This window comes from Ambystoma mexicanum, chromosome 13 (genome assembly GCF_040938575.1).
Source record: "Ambystoma mexicanum isolate Mex_15411 chromosome 13, UKY_AmexF1_1, whole genome shotgun sequence".
NCBI lineage: Eukaryota > Metazoa > Chordata > Amphibia > Caudata > Ambystomatidae > Ambystoma > Ambystoma mexicanum.
Window position 1 is genome coordinate 160529309 of NC_090938.1, and position 18315 is coordinate 160547623.

Consider the following 18315-nt stretch of genomic DNA (forward strand, 5'->3'; position numbering starts at 1 on the left):
GACCGGGAATTTATCAGTAAAAGGAACAAGACTTGTAGCTCCAGAGAACCCTTCAGCATTCATGGCAATACCTGACATTGGATACTTTCCCTCTCATATACTTAAACGAGTTGCCCCAGTGTCTACAAGAAAAGAAAAAGATGTGCCTCCTATCGTCACATTGACCCTTGGTTCCTCTTGGGGCTCTGGTGTCACAGATAGTGCTGAACCCATCAAGTTACCCTGTGAGCCGACCTATTGAGGGTACAAATTCATCCCTGTCCCCGTAAAAGGATTCCCTCCTACCACAGTGAGCCCCGCCTATCCTAGGTGTTAGTATTTGGGAAAACAATGTTTGAGGGAGAAAAGACAGAAGATTATTTTTCTGAATTAACCTTCGGTCTTTTCTCCCCTGAAACTTTCCAACTTTGCCCCAGCCCCCACCCCCACCACCACCACCACCCTACTTACATTGAGCTGACTCGCAGTGTCCCTGCAATACCTGTCCCTTTCACTTCCGTGATCGGGAACCAGTGCTGCACGGTCCTTTCGAACGGCTGAAATTTGGCCAAATCACACATTCTGTCATTTCTTTGGGTCATTTTGGGTGATTCCAGTATTTGCCCTGTGTTCTCATTCTGTTGTGGCTGCATAGGTGCTTGTTGAGATTGCCCTTGCAATGGGTGCATTTGCACTGACCCCTGCTGCTCTGCCTGCTGTGCTTGTGGCGCCTGTGTCTGATAGCCCTCTTGTGTTTGTATGCTCTATGTTGGTGGATGACCTGTCCTACCTCTTGAATTATGTCCATTCTGTTGCATGTATCCTTAGCTTCTACATACACGCGCAATATGCCCTCTTATCCCACAATTCTAACACACTGTCCTATTGCGGGCACAAACTCATCCCCATTCCTGTAAAAGGATTTCCTCCTACCACAGTGACACCTCCTCTTCCAGGTGTTAGTATGTATCCTGTATTCGCATAATGCAGTGTCTGCATAGGGGCCTGTTGTGACTGCCCCTGGTGTGGATTAATTTGTGCCTGTCCCTGCTGTGGCACCTGCTGTACTTGCTGTGCTTGTGCATGATAAGACATGTAATCCTGGGCAACGCCTTCTCTGGTCTGTGTGCTGTATGGTGGGGGATAAACTGCCCCCCTCTTGAAAACTGTCCATTCTGTACAGTCCCTCAACTTTCACATATGCACGTAATATGCCATGTCATCCCTTAATTCCAACATACTGGGGTGCCCTTCTGGTAAACCCTCCTTGGTTATATCCTCCCTGAGCACTCTGGTTCTTATTCTGTGTTGTGAAACCCACCCTGGATGTTCTGAACTCTGCCTCCTATTTCCATGTAACCCATACCTCTGCTTCGTGGCGTAAACCCACACCCACCTTGGTACATCAGGCATGGATTATTTGCTCCGCTTGTCAATACCACCCCTTCTATGGCAAATTTTGACAGTTTTCTCTGAACTATCTTGACTTCCCTGATTTTCCTATGTTTGTGTTTTGTTCAGTCACACTTGAATATCCTGCTCTCCTCCATTTGTCATCAGCCCTCTCTCTAAGAATGGCTGCCAGGAGACCCTCTATGTCTCCTATGGCCATCCTTTTTCCTCCTGTCATTTTCTATAATTCGTATAGCCATTTCCCAAACCCCTGAAGTCAAACTAGGGAGCGTACACTGTAAATTATCCTTGTCCAACCTTGTCCATCTGTGGCCATGGAATGTATTGCGGTCTTGCTCCCCCCTTCTCTAACAAGGGGAATAAGGGGAACTGCGTGAACCCCATCCCATACTCGGCTCCCACTATTAGTCTATCCATGGCAGGGATGATTGTGCCTGTCTGTCTCCTTGTCCGTAATGACCTTAACCTGCTTACATATGGTGGAGACTCTCTCATCTCACTGTATGATCGTCCTCGGGGAGGCTCAGGTCTGACTATCTCACTTCCTTATCCATTTGTAGGCTCCCTTCAGGGGCGCACCCGCTTCCTCCTTCTGTCCCCAGACCAAATTCTCTTTCTTCGTCTGACATGTCTAGGGCCCAACTAGTAGGACTATCATCCACTTCACCTTTATCCAGGTTCAGTCTGCTCATAGATAATGCTCACCGTCCATTACTAAACAGGTTTCCCTCCTCACTTTGTGATTGCGGTACAGGGGATCAATCATCATTCCCTCGAGTTTCATACTCGCTACTCCGTCTTGACTGTTGATAGACCCTATCGATCCTTTCTCCAACGCTTTCCGCATCATCTCCTTCTTCTTCTAGTGCTACTCTAGATGCTGCTGGCACTACTTCTTTCATCGGGGAATCTCTTGCACTCTGCCCCATAGTATTTCTGGGCTCGGCCTCATTTGATCCTTGCGGATGAGGCTGACATCGAAATCTTGCTGCCTTCTGCTTTGTTATGTTTCTTCATCTACTTCCCTTCGCTTTCTCGCATTTCTCGTAACTATTTCTTCCTCTTGCCTTTGTTCTTCTATCCTTACTCCTTCCCTTCTTTCCTCTTCTTCCCTTTGTCTTTGTAATCTTTTGTCCTTAATCTTTGCGCTTCCTCCTCCTCTCTCTTTCTTTCCTTTCTGTCCTTTTCTTCTATGGCTCTTTGTCTATTAACATACTTTCTCTGTTCTTCTGCCTGTTCTTCAACTTTCTCTTGCTCCTCTTGATATATCTGTTCTTGTTGCTTCCTACTTTTCCTTGTCTGTTCATCCTCGTTTAATATCTGCTCTCGTTCCTTGTCCTTCCTTTCTTGTTTGCCATTATCTTCTCTTTGCCCTATTTCCTCAATGCTTTTCCCATCTTTCTTGAGTAATATCTGTCCTCCCATCCATTTGTTTTGTACGAGCGCTACCTCGTCAGCCTTATCTTTTTCTCATTTCCATCTCTTGATTTCTCTGACTATATTTGTCGACAAGTTCGATCATTTGCTCTTTTCTTCTTTATCTTGTATAAACGTATACATATCTTCCTTTCTTTTATTCTCTTCTGGACTATCATCACTACTGTAAGCAGGGGGTTCAAATATCATACTACTATTCCCTGTCGCTGCTCTTAATTCTTTTAAAGGATACACTCCTATCTCTTCCGCAGTAGCAATCTTTGATTCAGAGATGGTAATTGGAGCTGAGGGCTCAACGCCTTCCTCCTAATGCTAATAAGGCATCCACTCCTCAGGTGGCGGGTCTTCTCTTTCCTCTTGGCACAACTTCCAAAGCTCTAGAATCGCTAGTCACTCCTCTAATTTCTTCCCTGTGTAACACAGCATGCAAGTATGTGGTCATGTGTTGCAATCCCGCTTTTGACAAGGAAACTCCTTCTAGCCACAGCATGAACATTTTATCTGCTGTGCCGTTTACCCATTCTGCACTGTGCTGTTTGAGCTTGAGCATATGTTTTGGCAGTGTCTTGCATAGGTGCATGAGAGGAGTATCCCCCATAATGACAAGTCTCAATTGACTGTCGAAACTTACCGGATTGTTAAATAAACCTTTTACCTTGGCTTAAATTACCACTTCTAATGTTTTAAAACAACAAATATGCACGAGCACCATCAATCGCTGCTCAATCCTCATATTTCAATGCCCTATCTATTGTTTTGATCAGTGCCAATCGTTTTGCTACACTTTACCTTTAACCACTATTACTTTTTCAAATCGTCACAGTTTTAATTGCTCCTCGCTACCTCATTCAACAAACAACATTTAGACTAGTCGCACATTTGTATATTATATAACACGCAGGCCAATATCAACAAACTAGGCAAGGACTACTCCACGTTTAACATAGATGGCAATAGCATCAAGGTTTCCAGTGAAGTAAAAACTCTAGGTTTCTATCTTGACTCCACCATGTCTTTTGCAAAACAAGTTAACTCCTTAGCTTCCACGACAGCCTATACCTGCAAATTAATAAGAGCAGGTAAACCTTTCTTCTCTAATAACAGCTGCATGATCCTAGCGAGAGCCTTAATACTATCACAACTCGATTATTGCAATGCCCTTTACAGTGGCGCTAACAAAGCTATCACCAAAAGGCTACAAATCCTACAAAACAACGCCCTTAGAGCTGCTTTAGGCATAAACAAAAGGGAACATATCTCCTCCACTAGACAATAATACAAATGGCTCTCCAGCGACAATAAAATCCACCTAAAAAATGCTCTCCTTGACGCACAAAGCCCTCACTAATGCTGCCCCCACTTACCTGATGGACAAAATAAGAAGAAAAATCTCTAGTAGACCTACAAGAACTCCCAACTCCAACGGTCTGGAAATTCCAAGATTTAAACTTGCCAAAATTGGCGGCACAAGCTTCCCTGTGCTAGCCGCTAAATGGTGGAATGCCCTACCACACAACCTTAGATCAGACCAACCTTTCCCTCACTTTAGAACGAATCTTATCAAACACTTCAATGACAACAACATGTAAGGTTTGAAAGACTTAATCTGTGTTATGTTACTTATTTGAATGTATATATGTACCATCAAATATTTATCACTATTGTAAATTTTAATTATGCAACATTGTAATTTGCTGTAACACTGTAATTTCTATGCAACATTGTAAGCTTCGTATATTCTGTTCACTGCGCCCGGTTAGCATTGGGTCTGTCGCGCAATACAAATAAATAAACAAACAAACAAACAAACAAACAAACTGTGATCGCCTTCGCACTATTTATTTCTTATTTATAAATACAGAGTATTCTTCTCTCGCCTTTACTTTACCCTGTACAGGGTTTGAGACATCACCTTACATGGTCCTGACCAGTGCGTGTTATATTTCACCTGACTCCCATAGGAGTTTGAGATGTCTCCTTCTAATTCCCTTGAATTAGTGATTCTAGGCAGTCTCTCTTTTCTTCACAATATTTCGCTCTTACTCAAAATTATTACAATCGCGTCCATTTTACTTAGTCTACTCACCATTCGTTAATCAACTCCTCCTCCAATCCGACCACTTCGCCTTCCATCCACAGAGTGCCCATGGAAACCGAGCAGGGATTGCTTCAAAGGGTGACCTGCCCAACGTCTCGGTTCTTCTTGCAAGTTTATGCCTACTCGGCTGCTCTCCACCGGAAACTCTGCAATCTTCCATCTAATGGCGGTGGATGCCTGATCGTCTGAAAAATCTGGAGCAGAACTAGTTTGGATCTTGAACCATCCGCACTGCTACCACGTGAGCTTAGGGCCTTTTAGGAATGAGCATGTAATGGATGGGATCTCACAGAATAGCTCTGAGTCCAAATAACCAAACCAACTCAGGAAGATGGCAAAATACTGTTTTATTAACAATTATCAAAAACAGTGAGTTTACAATGTACATGAACGGACGTACGCTCAGGTTCTCTCTGCGATTTTTTCACAAAAAATGGCTTTTATATCAAAAATATGTCATACTACGTGGCAATAATGAAAACCCTATCAAGGATCGGGATTGGCTTAAAGGGAACATCTAAATATATCTTCTAATAGGGATTAGGATTGTGATTGGCTGTCCACTATCTGGTGGATAACATATGCCTACCTCTAAAACATGTAATGTTTAGAAACATTAAATACACAGTTTCTCATTGGTCTTCAAACTATAAGGTCCTTCGATATATGGACTGATATAATTGGTTGGTATTTACGCTTCTGCCATGTCTGGAACATTTGGTTCACTTAGCAGCATGTAAGCCCAGGCCCAGGTGCAAGGAGATGGGGCATGATACTTCCTCCCCACCCAATTAGCCCAGCATCTCTCACTGCCCATGCCTTCTGCCATGAAGATTGTCTTTGTACTTGGCCTTGCAAAGGTATCCTTGTCTCTGAAAATTCAACTTGGCACTCTTGGTGTTCTTTCCTTGCACCATAGCAAAGGATGATTCATCCTCTTCACATTCGTTCCTTTCCAGAATAGATAGCAGACCATGGCTGCTTCTGTCCTGACCTCAGGCCAGACAGCCTTGCTATGCATCTCTATTATTCTTCCTAGTCTTGCTGCAAAACAGTTTTCCCTTCCTGCTCCATGGCCCTGGCTTACTAAATTCATAATACAGATGTCCAGCTTCTGTATAATGGTGGCTTCGCCTGTGTCTGGTTTACTACGTATAGCGAGATTCTATGATGACTTAGTCTACCTTGCGTTTCAGCCTCTGTACAATTATTGAATGGTTGATTTTCAGCACTTCGAGCATGTGTAATCTTCTTTTTGCATTTAAAAGTTCACTTGATTCTTTTACTTCATCTCTTTAGGATCTATGCATCTTCTTCAGTCAGTATCTCAGAACGTCGTATATGCCTCTTATGACATCACTAGCTTCTTCCTTTGCTCTTTCTCATATTCCTTCAGGTAGTTCCTCCCTTAGGTTATCATCACTTCAGTAATACATTTGGTAGGGTTGTCTCAACGGGTATCTTCTTTCGAACACACGCTGTGGTATTGGCAGACCGGCAGGTGACAAACACGGCACAATCTCAGGTTACCAACATAAGGGAGGAAGGGGGGCAGAGTTTCCTGCAGAGGCATGCCGTTGCCCCTCTACATAGGGTGTCAGAGTCCACAGACTAGTTGGGAGCCCAGTATGGCTTGCATGAAGTAGGGGTGCCAGAGTACACAGACCACCATGGAGGCCTCTATGCCTTGCATGAGGTAGGGGCCCCAGAGTACATAGACCATTGTGGAGCACTGTATGCCTTGCATGAGGTAGGGGTGCCAGAGTACATAGACCACTATGGAGCCCTGATGCCGTGCATGAAGGAGGGGTGCCAGAGTACATAGACCACCATGGAGCCCGCTTTGCCTTGCATGAAATAAGGGTGCCAGAATGTATAGACCACCGTGGAGCCCTCTATGCCTTGCATGAAGGGGGGCTAGAGTACATAGACCATTTTGGCACCCTGTATGCCTTGCATGAAGTAGGGGTGCCAGAGTCCACAGACTAGTGGGGAGCCCTGTATGCCTTGCAATGAAGTAGGGGTGCCAGAGTAAATAGACCACTAGGAAGCCCTGTATGCCTTGCATGAAGTAGGGGTCCCAGCATGCCTAGACCACTGTGGAGCCCTGCAACCCTTGCAGGAAGTAGGGGTCCCAAAGTACATAGACCACTGTGGAGCCCTGTATGCCTTGCATGAAATAGGGGTCCTAGAGTACATAGACCACCATGGAGCCCTGCATGCCTTGCATGAAATAGGGGTGCCAGAGTCCATACACTAGTGGGGAGCCCTGTATGCCTTGCATGAAGTAGGGGCCCCAGAGTACATAGACCACCGTGGACCCCTGTATGCCTTCCATGAAGTAGGGGTCCCAGAGTACATAGATCACCATGGAGCCCTGTATGCCTTGCATGAAGTAGGGGTCCTAGAGTATATAGACCACCATGGAGCCCTGTATGCCTTGCATGAGGTAGGTGCCCCAGAGTACATAGACCACCGTGGAGCCCTCTATGCCTTGCATGAGGTAGGGGCCCCAGAGTACATAGACCACCGTGGAGCCCTGTATGCCTTGCATGAGGTAGGTGCCCCAGAGTACATAGACCACCGCGGAGCCCTGTATGCCTTGCATGAAGTAGGGGTCCCAGAGTATATAGACCACCATGGAGCCCTGTATGCCTTGCATGAAGTAGGGGCCCCAGAGTACATAGACCACCATGGACCCCTGTATGCCTTGCATGAAGTAGGGGTGCCAGAGTATATAGGCCACCATGAAGCGCTGTATGCCTTGCATGAGGTAGGGTCCCAGAGTACATAGACCACTGTGGATCCCTGTATCTCTTGCATGAAGTAGGGGTGCCAGAGTACATAGACCACTGTGGAGCCCTGTATCTCTTGCATGAAGTAGGGGTGCCAGAGTACATAGGCCACCATGGAGCCCTGTATGCCCTGCATGAAGTAGGGGTGCCATAATACATAGACCATCATGGAGCCCTGTGTACCTTGCATGAAGTAGGGGTGCCAGAGACCGCAGATCAGTGTGGAGCCTCGTATGCTTACATGGGTTCCACAGTACATAGAAGGCTCAACCCGCAGAACACAACAGATAATAGAGGTGAGAATTTGTTGACAGTAATCAGGTTTCTGGCTCTATCATAAGACCCCAAGTTTAATTCTCTAATCCGCCGAAGAGAACATTGCAAGTAGCCAAGTGGCTCGGAAGGAACTGATGAGGTTCCCCTTTACAAGACCAAAGTAATAACTAGGTCAACACCTAGTGCCTTAATCACTCAGTGTAGGCCAGCCCTGCATCAGAGTTTTTTGCATAGTACAGTAGCCCCGGTCACACCTTTTGACGCTATTCTCTCCACATGGGTGACTAGGTTTAGGCTGTGTCTCAGAGTTTGTTGATTAGCAGATTAAGGTTTGGGTCGCCCCAGGCAATGCTGCACGGCCAAGCGTCAGATGCTCTGAAACTACTACGGTGGTGTTTTGGCGCAGTATAAAAGCAGAGTAACATAACATAACATACTGGTAAAGGGCCTGCCGGGAGGGCGTGCACTGCTGGCTGCTCCTGACATGGTTCACTGGTAGCTCCACCACATTTCATGGCCTCTGTAAGGCAAACCAAGATATTTTTAGGGTGACCCCCTTATCACTTTCGGTTGTCAATGACAAATATACATTGGCTTTAGGATGTGGTTGATGGGACACGGGTTGGTCTACATGGTTAAGCATGTGCCACTTCTCTGTCAAAGCTGAGTTTCCAAAGGCGAGGCGTGAACTCTTTTCTTTGGGGGGTGGGTGTGATTGGGTACAATTCACAGACAGCGTATTGGCAATGATGTGGAAAGCGAGCTTCGGCTTGCTCTGACGTCATAGGACTTCCCCTCACCCTATTCATGCCCTGATTATTAAGATACATATTTACATTGGAAAAACAACACATTTATTAAAATTATGTTTTATTGGGATCGCTTTCCAATGGTGACCCAACTGCACAACATGAAGATTTTGGGCGTGAACGAATTGTCATTAGCCGCACGCGTGGATAATATGCAGTAGGAGTTGGGTGCCCGCCGGCTACCGTACCTTCGTCATTTTCCCATGACAAAACCCATAGGACATCTCCAGATATTTTGCACTACAGCTCCCATCAGCACTAGCTAACATAGTCAATGGTGTGGGATCATGGGAGTGGAAGTGCAAAACCAGACCACTACTACCAACTGTGTGTTATTGTACAGCATCAGGTTAACATTTAATTCAATCATTTGTAACATTGCAGAAAATGACGTGGGTAGAAAAGATGAACCAAAGCTGCATTGGGTTTGTTTTAGCTGAGGGCCACTAGGTAACTGAGAAGTAACCTTTCATCTACTGTTGCTCTTACAGAAAGCCTCAGGTCCAGTCGCAAGCCGGTAAGGATGTGGGCTGCCATTGCGAGCTTCACGGCCCTTCCACACATCGGGGGCTTCTTTGGCTGGCTCTGCACTCGCAAGAATGTCCCCACCTGGTACGAGGGGCTGAATAAACCCTCTTGGCGCCCACCCAACAAGATGTTCCCGATTGCCTGGACAACTTTATACACAACGATGGGGTAAGTAAACAAATGGGTAACTTCTTTTGTGAGAGGCGTGAGGGGAAGTACAGACTATGGGGCGCGCTTCTTCTTCTTCTTGCTGATAGATTTTATCCATCAGCTGTGATTTTTGGACACCGAGGCTTGAGCCTCATTACTCCATCTTCTCGGTTGAGTATGTAGTCGTCGGTTAGGATTCTTCTTGGTCTGTGTGGACCTGTCACAGTAGGGCTGGTTTCACAGGGTCTTTGCCAAGACTATGGGGGGGCCCCTTATTTGCCTTTTAGACAGATACGTCACAGGCTGACACCCCCACCCCCCACCACCACTGTGCAGGTACTGCAGTAGCCGTGCAAGCTTCATTCCCAACAGACGCAAGCAGCATCTGCTCTCCCGTTTTTTGTTCCAAACACAGACCTAACGTAGACCTGTCTGAAGCAGGAGCTTACTTCACACTCAGCAGAAGCAAAACAGCAAAGGAAACACACCCAATGCACATAAAAGATGTATCTCAGTGGCAGCGAGAACGTCCCTTACACACACAGACACACAATAAGAAGAGAGACAGCAGAAGAAACAGCAGCATACGCTTCCCTCACTTACGGAGGAGGAGGCACCTACAGAGGCATATGGGTTGTTTGACCGAGGTCAATACATTTGCGGCGGAATTGACCATAGTGGATTGCGCCGCAAATCTATTTGACCTTCGGCCAAACAAGCCGAATCCCTGGCCTGCCAGCAGCCCTATATCCACCCACCCCTTCTTACCTTATTGGCGTCCGCCGGAAGTCCCCTGCTTCCAATGTCCCGGAAGGGGGGGGACACCCCTGCAATCCCTGTTCCCATTATAGCAAGCAAGGGCAGTGGGGGAAACTCCCGCACCCTCCATTCCCCCTGTTTGCTATAATGTAACCGTGTGGCCTAGTTGTACACATTTTTGGTTGTACGATCATTTCGTACAGCCTAAATTCGGTCAAGTAGGCCATACAGTAATTTTTTTTCAGTCAAATTGGATAATTCCCTTACATATCAGGTATAGGACTAACAGCAGCACTGGGAGCATTCGCGTACAAAACAGGTAAACAAGCATTGTATACGTTGCACACACACACAAACACACAGTACAGTCAGCAGCAATGCACAGGGCTGAGTTCCAAGACACAAAGAACCAATGCATCACAAAGTTACCCTGTTGACTTGTCCACTGGATCTAGGGGACATGTACAGTGGAAGCAACAATAGTATAAGATCCGTGCACAACCCTCTCACTTCCCGACACCACTTTTGATGCCCCCTGCACTTGGTTCTTGCACCTAAATGATAACGTCTGTTGCATCTAAAGTGCCAAATACACGGAGCCTACCTATCCACAATTTAGGGCTAGTGGGATATTGATGAGATATGGAAAGAACATGGAAAGGGAGGCACCACAGATGTCGTGTGATGTAAATAGTAAATAAGGAGTACAATCCTCCTCCTTCTTTATTCCATATGTATATTATTTAAACTTCAGGTGCAGCTGGGTAAACCTCGAGGCCACTCGAGACCTACAAACAAAAAGTGAACAACATACATCGGCCGTCCCCAACCGATAACCCAGAGTTGCACTCTAACTGGTGTTTTTAAGGCCAGTTGTGATAGCAACACCCCCAATTGGAGGTCGCAATCCAAACTAGTCAACGTAACAATTTTAGATGCATGAATATTCAATACTTACATTTCTTCTGTGTAACCTTTAATGTACTGACGTGCATTAAATAATGCTGTCACCCTGATTCAGCACAGTCAAGAGCCAACAAGACGGTAAATGATACAAGGCAGACAGGAAATATGTTCATAACAAAAATTCTTAACAGACACACGGTACTGGTGTGTATGAATTAATCACAAATCAATACAAAAATACAATCAGCAAGTTCATCAAAAACGGTGTTAAATACAAACTGATAGTCAACTGAGATAAACCAGGTTTGGTTTTAAACATTCAATATAAAACCAGAGAACAAATAGCAAACAAATACTTCATCAAATTAATGATTGTGCATTATATACAAATGAGCAGCAACATCCCTTCTGCTCAGTCATTCATCGTATACACTCCTAAAAGTGCCAACGCGTTTCGGATTTCAACAAATCCATCTTCAGGGCAGGAAGTGTAAAGTTTCAAGGTATTTTTGGGATCTCCCGAAAAAAAACGAAGATACACTAATTAGTTCTATATATAATTTATTTATGGACTTAGAAAGTGTGTAGCATTCAAAGTCACTAACCTTATAGTTGGGGTAAACGGAAAAACACCTTAACCTGTTTTAAGAGCAGAAAACCAATTCTCGGCTTCCATGAACATAGTTTTTTTTTTATAAAAAGAAGCTCGGAGATAACTCCAATCTATACACTCACCCGTCCAAAGGAATACTCCTCGCCTCGGGTATGTATGAACTGATGGACGGTAAGTCCCAAGTTGCATAAACTAGAGGATTCAATAAAAAGATGTGGTTTTTGCAAAAATCTAGTACTGAAAAAATGACACAACAGATTTGAGTACAAAAAAATCAGAGTTAATATGCTATTGCAGCTGATTCAATCTAGCAGCGCATCAATGAGTTGTGCATATCTCGTGTGTTTCGGTATATACAAGCGCCAGGAAGCGAACCGGCTTATATGAGCGCTCCGAATGAGCAGATTCTTAAAAGAGTGGATCAGTAGGGTCGGCAGGCAGTACTGCTGTAGTACTTATAAACTCCTACCTGCAGTTTGCAAGCAGACGCAGACCTCTAGCCGCCCGTCAAGAAGATGCGCTGCTCGGCTCTGCGATCTGTTAGTAGGTTTCCATGGAAGCGACACGCACGCGCGCCGCCTCCATGGACGCCATGTTAGTGTGGGCACACATTCTAACTCATAGGGCCTCATTATACGGTAGGTGGTAAGGGTTTACCGATACCAGTATTTTACCGGTACCGGTAAATCCTTACCGCCTTACTACGAGGTCCCTTTGCGGGTTGGGGATTTTAACGCCTGCTTTTTGCAGGCGTTAAAAACCAACCCGCAAAGGGACCCAGGGAGCTAATTACGGTACCGCAATTTGCGGTGCCGTAATTAGCGCCTTCACCATTCCCATTATGCCCTATCGGGCAAAAATGGGAATGGTGAAGGGCAATGGTGGAAGGGGGAATTACCGCCCCGCCAACCTTGGAATGGGGCGGTAATTACCCTTTCCTACAAGGCGGTGCCGGTATTTTACCGGCATGAACCATGGCGCTAATTGCACCATGGTTCATCGCCTACCGTGTAATGAGGCCCATAGTCTATACTTAGTTCAATATAGATCCATTCGATCTGTATTAACCATAGTGTCCCTATGTAATCTGCATTCTACACCGTGTGGGTATAACATGAAGAATTTCATATAATCACCCACATCGTGTAAATCCAGGCGATTCAGCCAATCATAGCCCGTAACTATGGGTAACATAAAAATGGTTGTCAGGGAGATAAAACGTCCGCTCGTTAATCACCACGGCAACCCCGCACAGTTGTGTACAGATTGCCCAGCATGGTTGCACTTTTCAACAAAAGGTGGGGAATAAAAGTATTCTAGATCTTAAGGGTCATGATCCACCTCATGAACTACAGTCGGAATTGTTGATCAAAATAAAAATAAAAATAAACAGGGGCATAAAGCAGCGCGAGGAGGGGCACCACCACAGTCAGAGGCTGCGTGATGCCCCACCTCTCGCTAACACTTAGTGATTACACGGAAGCCAGTCAATGGACCACATAAGAACAAAATCTCACGTCCCACCAGTCTCCGTGTAATGTGAAACAATAAATTGGTATTTAGTAGGCTGAACCCTCCATTCTCACAACATGGTCTATACAATGTATGGTACACAAAATGGTTAGTGGATGAACAAAAGCATCATTAATACATATGATTGCAAATACATAATTCCTATTTCCATAAATCTAGATACATGAATCCTAATGGTCATAGCCCTACAGAATCATACATCAGTTTCTATATCAATCTTTGCTGATTGAGCAGCGGAAAGCACCTGTTAGATCAACCTTCAGTGATTAGACAACTATTTCAACAACGGAAAGCACATATTATTAAACAAAGCACATCAGATCAAATTCAAAGTTCATGCCCCTTGGGCTGAGACAGTCCAATAAGTTTTTCCAAAAAATCTCCCTCTGTAGCAGCCGTTTGTGTACATCTCCCCCTTGTGGGCCCACTTGTACTTGTTCTAAGATAATGCATCTCAACTGGGCAATAGAGTGTCTTGCTTCAACAAAATACATTGACACTGGTGATCTTTGGTTTTTGGTCCTGATATTAGACTTGTGTTCAATCCACCTCAATTTAGCCTTCCTCATAGTGATCCCCACGTAGTAGAAACCACAGGGACATTTGAGTGCATAAACCACATTTGTTGAATCGCAAGTACAAGAGTGTTTTAATGTGATTGGTTTGCCCGTGTGTGGATGTGAAATCGTATTCCCCAGCAGGATGTTACTGCAGTGCTGGCAGTTATAGCAAGGTTGTGTACCTCTGTATTGGGTTGATCCTGTCTGGTCCATTGAAGTCGCTGCTCGAATCAGGCTATTCCTGAGCGCCCTACTATTCCTGTATGCAAAAATAGGAGGTCGTGAAAAGAGTGATTGCGTCAGGGGATCCATTTGTAACATTGGCCAGTTCCTCTGGATAATACTTCTAATTCTTTTGCTTTGGATGGAGTGTGTTGTCACATACACAATGTTGTCATCCATGTCCTTAGCTCTAGATGTGAACAGAGTCTCTCTCTCGATATTAGCCACCTTTTCTTCAATTTTGGAAATAGATGTCGATTTGTATCCCCTCTTCATGAACTTTTGCCGCAGAGTAACTGACTGTCAGAATCAGAATACTCTGATTCCTCTGAGATGTTCCTCCAGTAGCGCAAAAACAGACTTAAGGGTACACTTTCAATTGTCCTGTGTGGGTGGAAGCTTGTTGCCAACAGGAAGCTATTTCTGTCTGTTGATTTAGTGAAGATCCTGATCATCCGGGCCAGACCAGATACCAAAAACATTGTCTACGTATCTCACATAGACGGTTAGGTGTCGTAACCACCTTGCCGAGGTCAATACATGCTCAGTTTCCAAGTAATAGATATAGGTGTTCGCATAGGCCGGAGCCATAGATGCCCCCATACTGGTGCCAGAAAGTTGCAGATAATATCTGTCCTGGAATCTAAAGAAGTTATTCATGAGTACCAGCTTGAGTAATGTAAGTACAAAGATCTTGTCCCCTTGGCAATTATTGGATCTCAATAGTAGCCATTCCACAGCTTCAAGGCCTGCTTCGTGTGAGATGTTAGTATACAGTGATGTAACATCCATTGTGAATAGGGTATCCCTTTCATTCACAAAGTCAACTTCCTTACGTTTTTTCAGGAAATGTGTAGTATCTCGCCAGCGGTTCCAGAAGACTGTAGCTGCTATAATGGGACTCCCAGGTGGGTCCACTAACCTCTTATGGATCTTCGGCAGGATGTATATTACTGGTATAATCGGATGTGTCTTCAGGAATTTGCAGGTCTTATCAGAGATAACCTCTCTATTTTCTGCCTCATCCAAAATGTCCTTGATCAAGTCCTTGACTTTCTCTGTCGGGTTGTAATTAATCTCTTTGTAGGTTTCTTGATCAGACAGTTGCCATTTCACCTCTGCAATGTGCTTCTACTTATCCATTAGGACAAGTGCACCACCTTTATCTGCTGGATTAAATATGATCTCCTTGTTGTCCAACAGGTTTGTTGTTCGCTCACCATGAAATTCCCCCGTCCCTTAGATTGGAAAGAGATTTTCTTAAATTGATCCAGTACTGTTTTTTCAAAGACTGTCAACACATGGTTGCTAATCGGAGGATTGAATGTACTCTTGGGTGCAAGTTCAAGGAACTTGGAAGGCTCCTTATTATCTTCCTCATCTCCAAGGGTGCTAAAAAAGACTTTGAGTTTAAGTTTCCACATTAGCTTAAAGAAGTCAATTTTCTCTCTAAGCAAGCTGGTGTTATACTGAGGTACAAAGGATAGACCCTTGCGTAGAACTTGTAATTCCATCTTGGACAGATTGTATGACGAGATGTTGACTACTATGTCTTCTTCCCCGCCACTTTCTTCCTTTATGATTCTTTTCTTCCCCTTTCCTAGTCTGGTTTGTCCTTTTCTAAAAAATCAGCCAGGCCCAATAGGGTCTTGGTCTACTGCTGAAGTGGGTGGTGTTACCGTTGTTGTGCAAGACGTTCCTTCAAGCTCAGTACTCGAAGCTTCTGATGAAGTAGTGTCTGTATTCAGGGGTCCCGTTTTAGAAGGGCGTGGTTGAGATAGTCTTAGCACTCGTTGGCCGTAATATTCTTGCCAACTGTATACGATGTCCAATTTATAATCTTGGGGTGTCCCTTCTGAATTTTCTAATTTTCTTAGTTTCTAATTCTTGTTTATACTTAGCTATTTTTTCATAAGTTTCCTCTAAGATTTGTTTTAGTTGGTCTGCCGTGAAACTCTTACTTAATATGCTTTTGATAGTGTTGATTTCCCCATCTAATGTTGTCAAATTGTGTGCGAGTTCTTCGATCGTCAGTAGAATTAGGTCAAGCGAACACTTATTGAGGATTTGCCTCCATCTCTTCACAAAATTGAGATTTTCTTTACACAGGGTCTGTTCTAAGTTCACTCTAACCCTCAGGGAATTCTCTGTGCCTTGTAATAATGCACTAATGTCATTGCGTGCAGTTTTAGATTAATTTCTCTCCATATCTTCCACTCTAGCTGCTTAATTAGAGCTTCTGGTTTATCGGAGGTAATCAGCTCATCACCTGTTGTTTTAATGAGGCCTAATATCCTCTTAACTTCCTCTTCACTGAACCCAAGGGATTCAGCCCTGTTATTTGTGGTTGCATCAATCTTTGAACACGACATAGTCCAGTAGTATGGCTATTATTCAGCATACATGTCAGACTGAAGTTGTATGTGTTGTGTGCACTCCCTAAATGTGGCCACTATCAAGTAAGGAGAAAAGGAAAGAACATGGAAAGGGAGGTACCACAGATGTCGCGTGATGTTGTATTTAGTAAATAGTAAATAAGGAGTACAAGCCTCCTCCTTGTTTATTCCATATGTATATTATTTAAACTTCAGGTGCAGCTGGGTAACAAATTGTCATTAGCCGCAAGCGTGGATAATATGCAGTAGGAGTTGGGTGCTCGCCGGCTACCGTACCTTCATCATTTTTCCATGACAAAACCCATAGAACATCTCTAGATATTTTGCACTACAACTCCCATCAGCACTAGCTAACATAGTCAATGGTGTGGGATCATGGGAGTGGTAGTGCAAAAACACTTGGAGAAGAGCAGGTTGCAGGCCACGACTACCACCTGTGGGTTATTGCACAACATCAGGTTTCCCTTTAAGTCAATCATTTGTAACATTGCAGAAAATGACGTGTGTAGGAAGGATGAACCAAAGCTGCATTGGGTTTGTTTTAGCTGAGTGCCACTAGGTAACTGAGAAGTAACCTTTCATCTACTGCCCTCTCACTTCCCGACACCCCTTTTGATGCACTTGGTTCTTGCACCTAAATGATAATGTCTGTTGCATCTAAATTGACAAATGCACTTTTCTCGGAGCCTACCTAGCCACAATTTAGGGCTAGTGGGAAATTGATGAGATATTCCACAATCGGCATGCGTCAGGCTAGGTATTAGCATAATTGACCTTAAAACATTTGACCTAAAACATTTAATCTATTTTTTTCTGTCAAATTTAATAAATATATATATGGGGTGGGTAAGGGTATCGATCAGGTTGAGATGAAGTGCAGGGGTTGTGGGGGGTCTCCCACTGCATTTTAGACCGAATAAAGGTCAAATAAATTAGATCAAATGTGGTTAGGTCAAATGTTTTAGGTCAAATAGACCCACACCTTAAGCTATTGGGGAGTTTTATAGCAGTCAGATCACCATTCTGTGTGTACATTGCTAATAATCATACACCTTCAAATGATGCCCTTCTTGTTCCTCCCTAAGCTATGCTTCGTACCTGGTCTGGAAGGACCTCGGCGGTTTCAACAGCCAAGCAATGGTGCCCCTTGGTCTTTACGGAGCTCAGATGGTGCTGAACTGGGGCTGGATGCCCATATTCTTTGGTGCCCATCGTCTGAAACTGGTAAGGTGCTCTTATACTCTGTGGTGGAAATGTTTAATAACTTGCACCAAGCTTACAGGTGTAGTGGCTAATGGAGATGGGTTGTTGGTGTATTACGTTGCCACAGTAGTCACCACATGGATCACCAGCTCACCGTGCATGCTGGGAATAGCTCACCAGTCCTTCTCCTTTCTCTCAACCAAACTCTGACACTCTCTACCCAAATACAGAAGCTGGCCATATGACTTTAGAAAACATCTAAAAACCTGGCTATTCAAGTAACACCAGTGAGAGACCAGCCGCAAAAAGTTCAACCAACACATAACTACTTGAGGTGACTTCCACCCAAGCAGAGACAACACAAATGATATGACCACAACACAAACCTACAGGCAACACGCTGTCAAAGCCACAATAGAGAACAGAACCACTCGCTGCAAGCTCAATGGAACAGACCCACTTCAATATACAAACACACCACAACGCAAAACACGCCCACAAAGGAAGCAAACAAAATGAGAAGGGGCTCTTTCGGGTCAGACTCCATGTAACCAATGGTACTTGCAACATCTCATAGATGGTCCTAATTCTTTCTCATGGAGGGAGCTCAATTATCTCACTCTTTTGTACCACTCAAG

General features: G+C 44.5%; 1 protein-coding gene across 1 annotated transcript in view; it reads left to right on the forward strand.

The window, feature by feature from the left end:
• Positions 1-18315, forward strand: part of LOC138521019 (translocator protein-like) — a 40332-nt gene that overhangs the window by 14712 nt on the left and 7305 nt on the right. The window contains exons 2-3 of the mRNA XM_069633526.1: positions 9299-9503; positions 17560-17698. Of these exons, the coding sequence (XP_069489627.1) occupies positions 9331-9503; positions 17560-17698 (312 nt within the window). The 5' untranslated portion in view covers positions 9299-9330. The remainder of the gene's footprint in view (positions 1-9298; positions 9504-17559; positions 17699-18315) is intronic.